Source organism: Octodon degus, unplaced genomic scaffold (assembly GCF_000260255.1).
Source record: "Octodon degus isolate 3935 unplaced genomic scaffold, OctDeg1.0 scaffold00118, whole genome shotgun sequence".
In the NCBI taxonomy this organism is placed as follows: domain Eukaryota; kingdom Metazoa; phylum Chordata; class Mammalia; order Rodentia; family Octodontidae; genus Octodon; species Octodon degus.
This window is the reverse complement of record NW_004524694.1, coordinates 7168711-7179873: the sequence shown is the minus strand read 5'-3', so window position 1 is coordinate 7179873 and position 11163 is coordinate 7168711. Positions and strand designations below refer to the sequence as shown.

Sequence of the window (11163 nt, the reverse complement as noted above, 5' to 3'; positions counted from 1 at the left end):
ACATATATATGCTCCTGACAAATTTCCTCATTTGTTTAGATTCCAGAGTTCCTGTGAGATCATGCTAAAATTTTCAGGTTGTTTATATCATGCTAAAATGATGTACATTTCCTTTATATTCACATCATGTAGCCAGTATATTCTTATGTAAGCATGAGTATCAGAGCTCTAAGGGTTTAAGAACATTTTATATATTACAGAGATCTGTCCCAAGCCAATGGGTCAGTCAATGAAGGTCACCTGGGAGAGGAGCGGGGAATTGAGGAGGGGACAAAGGACAGGAGATGTGAGAAATGGAGACAAGACAGGGTTCTGATCAAGTCTCGTTTATTTAGGGGAGGTGCTGGGTATATGTAGTGGAGGCATAGGGAAATGATGTTGGCGGGTAAAAGGCGCGAGTAACTAGGCAACCGGGCTATGACAGGAAGTCCCACCTCTGGGCATAGCAGGAGACTTATGGGAAATAGGCGGGGTAAGAAGAATTAGGAATTTAGCTCAGCAGAGGTAGGGGAAGAGTAACCCGGAAACCCATGTGCAATAGGATTGGAGGCCTGGAGTTATTGAGCCTCCCACAGAGATCAAGATGGTACATCATTTCCTAAAGATGGACACCTTGAGAAAAGAAATTCTACATCAAACAATCTCTAGAGTTTTTGATGTGAGATTGTCCTTTGACAAACCATAGTCTGAGGCTATAAATTTGCAAGTTGGAAAAAAAAACACCAAACAATAATACCTTCAAAGTCATTGGTGTCAGGACTAAAATATACTCATCAGTGTTATTTCAATTTTAAGTTTAAGTCTCTCCCAATGTATCTGTAAAGTCCTTAAATAGGACATCATGGCTGATCACTATTATGAGAAGGTAAGAAGATCCTGAAACCTCTTGCATTTTCTCTGTCCTGTTAGAATTGAAGGGCTTTGCCTACCTTCTTCTTAGACTAAGGAACAGCTACTCCTCCATATACCTCTTACTTTTGAAAGTCACTGCCATCAGAAGCCCCTACTGATTCCTTTGACATGTAGCTACCTCCGATCCTATGCTCCTATATTGACAATTTTAACTAGTATGACAGCATTTAGAATACTATTTGAAAATTTAGTTCATGTGCATTTTCCTCAAATGGACCTATTATATTTTTAAAGAGAGCTTTTAAAAAATGGTGTTATATATTTCAAATCTTTTCAAAATGCATATCACTGTTACATTCTTTAATAATCTTACCTTGTCATTTCTTGTGTTTTCAGTTTCTTTGTTTTGATCTTATTATGTAACTTTCCTTTAAAAAACCCAGAAACAAAGACATAGACTTTAATAATGCCTTGAGGGCTGGTGAGATAGCTCAGTGGTCTAAAGCACCTGCTTAGGCAAGCTTAGGCATGCACAGTTGAATCTCTGGCACTATGCCCAGGCCTACCCCCAGGGCAAGCTGAGACACCCCCCCACAGACATAATAGTAATAGTAATAATAATAATAATGCCTTGCATTTGGAGCTAAATTATAAAAAAATAAAAGTGTTACCATACATCTTGGTTAATTTTCTCCCATTGCTGAGACAAAATATCCAACACCCCAAATTAATGGTGGAAATGTGTCTTTAGCTTACAGTTTGTAGCATTTCAGTCCACAGTCAGCTGACTCCCAGGCAGAGTGGCGTGACACAGGGACAACAGTCCCTGGCAGCAGAAGACAGCAGAAGCAGCAGGAGCTACAAGGGGCAGAGCAAGCTCCCTTTCCTCCCTTATGCTGTTAGTGAGCTACCACCCCTCGGGTGGGTGTAGACTCATGCCAGGTCCACGTCCTCCTCCCTTGCAGGCTTAGGTTGTTGACAAAGTGAGGACCCTGGCTGCTGGCTGAACCTCTTAGTTAAGCTAAAGCTGACACCGCGATCCACAGCCTAGAATGGGAAGGGCAGTTCCTCTGCACTCAGGGACTTAGAATTGCTGAATTTTTGGTCAAGCTTCTAGGCTTCTGAGGTTGACAGAATGTGTCAGTCCTCTACTATTTTAGACTTTTAAATATATTTTGGTGGTATTTTTAGGCCAAGTTTAAAAAATAAATAAACCATTTCTGAGGAAAGATATATGTGGTAGTCATTGTTTATTCCATAGTAATTTGTGAAGGGAGTAAATATTTGCAGACTTTGCATGTGTTCTGGACACTGAGCATCACTGAAAACTAACATGAGAATACTGACACCACAATCAATCTACTATATACTCACCAGAATGGAGCAAATAGAAAAACCTACATGTTCAAACTTTGGAAAAAAGTCAGAGCAACTATATTTGGCTACTGAAATATAAAACAGCATGGCCATTTCATAAAACAGCATTTGCTAAAGCTGAACATGTTATCTCCTGACTCAGTAATTCTACTTCTAGATACGTATCCAGTAGAAATAAGCACACGTGCTCATTGAAAGAAGTACTTGTACATGCATTGTGGCACTTTTGACATTCACAAAAAAACATGGACTACATGTTTTTCACTAGAAGAACATCAACGTGAAGAGATGGGTGCAAGTGACATGGTCACAAGGTGGAGGGACTTCCTATACATTACTGACAATAGTCTGCAATTGCATTTAGATGACCCTCATATGTCTAGCTTGAGTAGAAGTTGTAAGACCCAAGGGAGTACATATTATATAATGTCACTATTTAAACTATAAAAACATCACATGAATTAGGAAACTGTGCTGCTAGAAGTTCAGTGTGTGGGTTATCTTTGGCAAAGCGAAGCAACTGAAAAGATTTGTGCAAGGTGCCGTGGGTGATGACAAGGTTGGCGATCCATTAGGGTGTTATTTGCACAGGTATTTTCAGGTTGTTGAAACTCAATGAACTGAATACTTACATGTGCACTTTGCAGTGTATTGTACAAATAGATAAAATATGTGGCAAGTAAATAAATGAGCCATTACATTGATCTAATAAATAGCACCTTTCACACAGCCTTCATATTACTTTTCTAAAATATATTTAAATGCATTTTGGAATTTGAATGCTGGAGCTCGACATGGTTTTTATGTTGTTTGGGAAGATGGGAGAAGGAAATGGAAGAGGCATGCATCTTTATTGTACATAAAGGCTAAATATTTTCCTAGAATTTCTTGACACTCCAAATGATTCCTTTTGAGGCATTCATTTTAATTTTTCTTTTTAAGAAGTTTCAAAAGCATGATTCACTGTATCTTTCATAAACGTTCTGAAGATTAAACAAAATCAGGAACAAAAGCAAGAAAATTATAGTACAATTCTTTCATGAGTGCCACCGCGGACAGAACCCACGGCCTTCCACGTGCGAGATGACCACCTGACCACTGGGCTACACTCAGATCCCACGTTTGGAATGTTTTATAGCAGTATTTATTTTCAGAAAAATGAACTAGAAGAAGCATAATAATTTTAGTTTGGTAGCAAAGCCTGTGAATTACTGATGTGTCTGCAGGTCTAATTTCCTTCTCTTTCTTAACAGGTGTGCAGTTCAACTTCCACACCTTCCATCTGGAAGACCACCATGACTACTTACTGATCACAGAGAACGGGAGCTTTACCCAACCACTGGCTCGCCTGACGAGTTCGGAACTTCCATCAACAATCAATGCTGGGCTCTATGGAAACTTCAGAGCTCAACTACGCTTCATCTCAGATTTTTCCATATCATATGAAGGATTCAACATTACATTCACTGGTGAGAAAATAAAGACCAAGAAAAGAGACTTCCTTTAATAACTGAAAATAAAAACCAGGTTGTATAAGTACTAGCATGACATGGCAAGACAGAGAAGGAAATTTTACAGAAAAGAGGAAAATATTAAAAATAGAATGACAAAGCAAATAAGTATCTCTTAGTAAGTTTTAAATAAAATTGGAAAAATCTTGAATATCGCCTCTGAGAGCAAATTAAAGAGAAATTTTAAATAAAAGCAAAATAAAAGTTAACTCACTAAAATTCAGTAATGGCAGTAATTAACATTTCCTTAAGAGCAGAATACTAGATTTCTAATTGGTTGCAAAATAAGCTAAAAAATTCCTAGTGAATTTATAATGAAAATCCATATCTTTATTCATACTCAAAACTGAAATGTAAATTAAATTGGTGAACATTCTTATTTTAGTTGTAATTAATAAAGTATACTATATACCAATATTAAAATAAAGTTACTATACTCTCCTAGAAGAAAATTATCTAGAAAAAAATTAATATAGTTAAGGCTTTCCTATAGAGTAAATTTATTTGTAGGCAACTGTAAAAATTATGTTCCAGGAAAAAAATGATAAAGAGAACAGAAAATATTCCCACCACACAAGTACTTAATTTTGTGAAATCAATAATTTATTAAAATAGATACAATTTAGTAAGTAGCACTTAAGCCAAGGTATAGAACTTAAAATAGTAATACACATGCATGTGCACACACAGCGATACTGCTAACATGTAAGCACATAACAATATAAATCTTAAAATATTATTTTAGTATTTGGGTGGAAATCCTTAGCTGATAAAATAAAGGTATTCCACAATGAACAGTAAATAAAAATGATCAATTTTAACCTAGAACTTTAAAAATATGTCCAAATCTGTTTTTAAACATTAAAATATTAGTTAATCAACATGAAGCAATCCTTGCTGATTTTCTTGCAATTACACAGTAAGTAACTGCTTTGAGAATATTTTTAGAGACGCTATTAGAACTGCATGTAATAATAATATGTAATCAGCTCTACTCTCTCCTACACTGCAGATTGTTTAGTAGTTCATTTCCATGATGTTTATCCATCGCTTGGGGAAAAGTTGGTGCATAAATTCATAACATAATAGTTAGCACTGTACGTGGACACTTCTGTCTTACACAAACTTTTGCCTCTCAATCAGAATATGGGTTCACTTAATGCCTGGTATGCTTGAAGCTCAAGCACTGTTATTTAAATTACTCTTGTTAAGTAGAATGTGTTTTTATATTACAAATTATTTCATTCCAAATGTATTTTGTGTTTGAAAATATTCATCTTTTCTTTTGCTATAACTCAAAAATCTGTCACATAGAAATCTGTAATGCAGAAAAAAATGTTATGTTTTCTGTTTATGCCTAAGAGGTGACATTATCTCATCTATACCTAATTTCACATAAAAAAAAATAGTCGTTAAAGTTTTAGATACTTTTCAAAGAAAAATTGTGTGTCCTACTACCATGATTCCAAAATTGTACGTGTAGTTACTTTTAAAATATATGATTAGATACTAAAAGCATCCAGTTTCCTAATAAGAAATAGACTGAAAAAAAGTAACTACTATGATTCTTTTCCTCTCCTCTTCCGAGAGGAGGGTTTCCCTTTAACTTACAGAGTATAACCTGGAGCCTTGTGAAGATCCTGGGATTCCTCAGTATGGCAGCCGAGTGGGGTTCAGCTTTGGGGTTGGTGACACTCTGACCTTCTCGTGCTCATTGGGTTACCGGCTGGAAGGAGCCTCCGAGATCATCTGTCTTGGTGGTGGCCGGCGAGTGTGGAGTGCCCCTCTGCCAAGGTGTGTGGGTACGTGGTCAGCTGCTTTCATTTGCTTGTATGTGTAGTCACTGTCCATGGAATTGTATGGTTGCACACCCTTTGGTTTTCTGTTTTATAATATGTTATATTTCTTCATTTATTTCATACTAATTTTTTTCTTTCAACTTAATTTCTCTATTGCTGCAGTCAAGTATCAGTACTTCTAAATTTGTTTTCAGACAATGGTAATGAAGTGTGAAGGAGCTAGAAAGATGGATGGATTAGATAGATAGATAATGAAAGAGAGAGAGAGAGAGAGAGAGAGAGAGAGAGAGAGAGAGTGTTGGGGATATAGCTCAGCAGCACAGCACCTGCATATTTATTTATTTAGTATGGGGCTCAATTCCTGGTATGAAAATTAAGAGACTATAGATAAATAGATAGATAGACAGATAGACAGAGAGATAAAATTGCAGATAAAGATATAAAATGGAATTATTTCTTACCATATTGGTTTTATGAACTACATTAGTGGTTTGGAAAGATTGTGCTCAAGGAAGTAACACTTGGAATAACATCTGCATTCCAAGGGTTTCCTCTGTTCCTTCCAAGGATTCCATCAGCTGTCTGATTTACATGGCTCTTTTCCTTTAATCTTGTATCTAACTCTGAATAGTGGCATAAGTGCTACAGTTGTGACCATTCTGTAGATGATAAAAGTGTAGTTTGGAATGTTTACTGGCTAAATAGCTAATGACCGGGCACTTGGGATACCTCCCTGGGCTTTTTCCAGAGACAGCTCACAGATAAATGATTCTCATATCCTATTGAACTGAAGTTTTGGCAAAATTTTGTAACTTAAAATTAACATATATAACAGATAATTACACTATGACAAATGAAGAATAGATGATTAATGATTACTAAATCATTTATTGATATGATAGATTAATTAAACAGATTATTCATTTCATGTTCTGAGATTAACAGCAACAATAATGAAAGTATCAGAAGTGTGAAACACCACTTAGGCCTCTGGAAATGGATATTATACCTGGTAAAGGAGGAACATGTTTTCCATTTTTTAAAAAAAGGACTTTTCATTATAATTTAGGTCATCCTCTATTGAAATTAGAAATTAGAAGGCAAGAAATGTTTAGGTCATCAGCCATTCAGTGGTTAGCAGTACTTACTTTTTGACAAAAGATCATTCTATCCTTAGTTCATTAAGCTACTAAAAATTGTGACAGGGCAGGCCAAATAGCTCAGGGGATTAATGCGCCTGCTTAGGCAGATGCAGGAGCCAAGCTTCCCTGGGCCTGCTGTGCTGGCCTCACCCGAACAGCACTCTGAGACAGTGATTGAGACTGGGTGTGGTGGCCTGCTCCTGTAATACCAGCACTTGGGAGCTGTAAACAGGAGGATCACTAGGAGTCCTATCTATGTAGTGAGACCCAGTAGACGCTGTACTAAATAAAAATAAATAAATAAATAAATAGACATTGTGACAAACATTTAATTTCAATGTTTTTAAATATTTAAAAAATAGTTAGTTAGTTAGTTAGTTAGTTAGTTCGTTAGTTAGTTAGTTAGTACAGGGTCTTGCTGTGCAGCTTGTTCTCATAGTGATCTTCTTGTCTCCAGCTCCCTTCAGGCGCTGGGATTAAAAGCATGCACCACCACACCTGGTACAGCATGGAGTACCGGGAATCGACACCAGATCCTTACGCTTGCCAGGGAGGCACTTAGACTGATGAGCTATCTCCCTCACCTAATTTGAATTAAATTAAACTTAGATAAATTTAATCATAGATCACAAAATAGTGTAGGTGAAAATATAGTTAAAATCAGACAAATTGTAAGCTGCAAATGTGTGACTTATGCTCTTGTCTTATTCTCCAGCTAAAATGGTCCCACAGGTGAAAACATAAGAGAAGAGGAGGATCCCAATTTGCATTATTGAATATATTGTCCAAAATATAAAATGTAGAGACTCCTGCTAGTCTGACGACTTGGTGACATAGCTGTCTAAAAAGCAGAAACATAGTTATAGGCTGAGAATATAGTTTACTGGGGAAGCCTGTGTTTACTCCCCAATACAGAAAAAATAAAAGAGAAAGGAAGAAATGAAGGAAGGAAAAAAGGAAGGGAGGAAAGGAGGGAGAATGGAAGGGAGGGAAGGTGGTCCTTTGGAGTCCTAAATCAAACCAAAAAACAAAAACAGAAAATGTGTTCTTCCACGTTAGTATGAATCTGAAGGCTTTTATAATGATGAGGCTGGTTGCCATCGTCTCAGAGAGTTATAATGATAAGCTGATATGTAACAAATTTTTTTCTTTTTAAAATCGCAAGCTTTTTTGTTGTTGTTGTTGTTGTTGTTGTTGTTTTTGGTGGCCGTTGCACAAGCAGCTATAGACTAGAGGCTGCGGACAGGACTTGCCAAGCAGTTAGACTCCCAGAACCTCCTCTCCGGAGAGCTATGAAGGGTATTCCTTCTAACTACTCATTGTCTGTTTGGAAGCACCATTCTTTCTCGAGTTGTCTGCATTTTCATTTCAATACTCTGTGATTCTTTCCAAAGGCTGGTGAATGGTAACCTCAGGAATGTCCAACAGAGAGACTGGCAGTGTCCAATCATTAGCTATCAGCCAACTAACTCTTCTAAATTCCATTTATCTCAACTGCTTGGTGGTTCAACTGTAGCACTTTTGTATTATTATGAGTTATCTATAAAGATGAAGAAATTAGTCATATAAATCAGACATCTAACACAATCCCTAAAATATAGGGAATATCAGAATTTAGATGATTAACTTGCTTTGCAGTGAAAATAATCTGCTATCGCTCTAGCTATTAATTTAGTTTATAAAATCAAAATTGTAAAGAATACGTCAGTTTTATAAAACCCCAACATGATGCATATTTGCTGCAATACTTCATATATCATCCCATTTCTTTTTGCCAGGGTGTTGACTTTTCATTAGAACTTGTGGGTTAGGGCCGGGGAGATAGCTCAGTAGAATAAGCACTTGCCTGGCAAGCGCAAGGTTCTGAGTTCAATCCCCGGCACTGCAAAACAAGAAAGAAGGAAAAGAACTTGTGGGTTGGAGAGGTTAAATAATGTGTCCAACATCATTATAGTTTCAAGGGTTAGGATCAGTGTTTGTATAACAATCTACCTTACTTTAATACCCAACTTTTTCACTGTAGTGTCTAAGAAAAGGTTAGAGAACTAACTTAGATGAAGTTACTGTTTTAAAGTCACACGTATGTATCAGGACGTTAAGTAATTTCAAAGTAAATTGCTTATTTGTACATTTTTAAGGTTTACCCTACTGTTACAATAGATTTTAATACACGGATTCATGAAAAACTGACACTGCAAAAATGTAACAAACCTACCTTTGTTTTATTGAAGTATTTCTGAGAGTGAGTTTATTTCCCACCTAAATCTTTGATGGGAAGGATAAAAGAAAATAACCCTGTGGACAAATTTAGAAAGCAGAGCTTTACCTTGGGAATTTTTCTCCAGTTTCAAGTTAGCTGTGCTTCTTTTGTGTTTACTGAAATTTTTAAATTCCACTGCAGGTGTATATTTAGGTTAAAAGGGGGAAAGATACCTTTCAAATATGTTTTGTTTTTTAAGTCACCTCTCTAAATTTCTTTGAACTTTTCTTCACTACTTTGCATAGATATCAAAATAGATGTGTTCCTTTTTGTATTTTGGCTCCATGTAGGTATTTGTCTATATTATCTATTTTTCATTTTTTCAAATATCTATCTTATTTAGAAACATAGAACATTGTTTGTAATCATTTGTATGAACATGTGATCAATTCTCACAATGCTAATTTGAATGGTTTTTCTTTTTCTTATATCCTTCATACTTTTCCCTTAATATATATCACCAATTCTCTATTATATACTTGCTTAATAGCAGGTATTTAGTCCTCAGCACTCTGAACCTTCTGAATAACTTATATTGAAGACAGAAAATAAATCATAAATAGTTGTTATTTTTATCATTTGCTTCTATTTCCGTTATACTTTACAAATAGGTTGCAAATGATTTGATATGAGAAGAAATCCAGAGATAGGATTTAACATTTTGTGTTAAGTATAAAATAAATGATAATGTTTACTATAATTATATTTGCTCTATTTAACTTATATACTAGCTGGGGCTGATAAGACAGCTCAGTGGACTAAACACCTGCTTAGACAAGGGCAGGGACCAGGGTTCCATGCTCAGCATCACATGTTGGGCCGGCCCCTTCCCATAGGTGCACTGAAGTGGCCACTAAGATTGGGCGTGTTGGCACATGCCTGCATTCCTAGCACTGGGGGGGCCAAAAACAGGAGGATCACTATGAATCCAAGCTGTGTAGTGAGACCCTGTACCAATGTATTAAAAACAAAACAAAGAAAAACACTAAAACATATGTACTAGCTGTATAGTAGGTAGCTAAGAAAGCTAGGTTTTTTTTATTTAGATACATATGTATATTTTTTTCCATTTGATTGTGTATTTAGAGTTTGGCTGATGTGTACCAGTTCCTTCTGGAATAACTTTGTAAAACTTATTTTTAGGACTAGGTATATAATTCTGCAACTGAAAAGCTTGTCTAGTAGGGTGATATTCTATATCAGGTCTCCAGCAGTATGAAATAAATATAACTCTAGGTGCTTATTAACTAATCAAAAACATTTTGTTAATCAGATTCCTGTAATATGCAAATTTATATTTTAAAGTAATATCGAGGAAAAATATTAAAATATAACAACATCATAATAGTGTTTTTCACATCTGTAAAAAATCTATCCTATATCATTTCATCTCATTACATATATTTCTATCATATACTATCTCCATTCAACCTTGTGAAAGTCATTGTAACATAATTGTTTATCCGTGAACATATCATTTCTACAAATCTTCAAAGTTTCATAAAACTTAGGAGTAGAACCATGACTAGCCCAGACCAAGTCCTATCCTTGAGAAGAGTTTGGTAAAGTTGGAAGGGAATCTGCCTTTCATGTTGATGCATGACTTTGGAGGACTCTTATGTTTATCCTCTGTTATAATCAGAGGAAAACTCCTTCAAGCATGACCCATATTTCTGGTGTCATTTAAATACTGGGAGTGTTTTAGTGGGAGAAGAAGGATGCTGATAGAAATCAAGCACATACCACTCCCTGAAAGGCTGGGAATGTTCCCCCAAGCACTAAGCTTCGTGGAAGGTGCAGAGTTCATATTGATCGTCAGCTTTTCCTAAGCTATGTGACATCTGACAAATTCAAATAGCTTCCTGTTGAGTTGTTTGCAAACATAAGCTGTGGATAACCAACCATATCTCCAGACAGCAGATGTGAAGCCCCTCGTGAACTTCTGGCCACATACTGACAGCTGATAGGAACGGTTTCTACCAACCCGCAGACAGAGGCAAGGAGGTAGAGGACGACTTCGCCACGAACATGAAAGCAGTCCTTTCAAACCACATATCTACATATCTGTAACGATGCTTCTGATTTTGGAAAAGATAAAGATAGCAGTGAAATTGATATTTCAGTCAAGATATTTAAGTACACTTCCTACACAACTACATCCTAAGGACATGAATATATGATTACCTTTATTTTAAGAAATAACCAAACACATAAAATATTCA

At 36.1% G+C, this 11163-nt stretch overlaps 1 protein-coding gene across 1 annotated transcript in view; it reads left to right on the top strand.

Moving 5' to 3' along the window:
* Csmd3 (CUB and Sushi multiple domains 3) overlaps nt 1–11163 on the top strand; it is a 1279636-nt gene that overhangs the window by 839475 nt on the left and 428998 nt on the right. Inside the window, exons 24-25 of the mRNA XM_012516661.2 lie at nt 3483–3698; nt 5354–5542. Coding sequence (XP_012372115.2) covers nt 3483–3698; nt 5354–5542 — 405 coding nt within the window. The remainder of the gene's footprint in view (nt 1–3482; nt 3699–5353; nt 5543–11163) is intronic.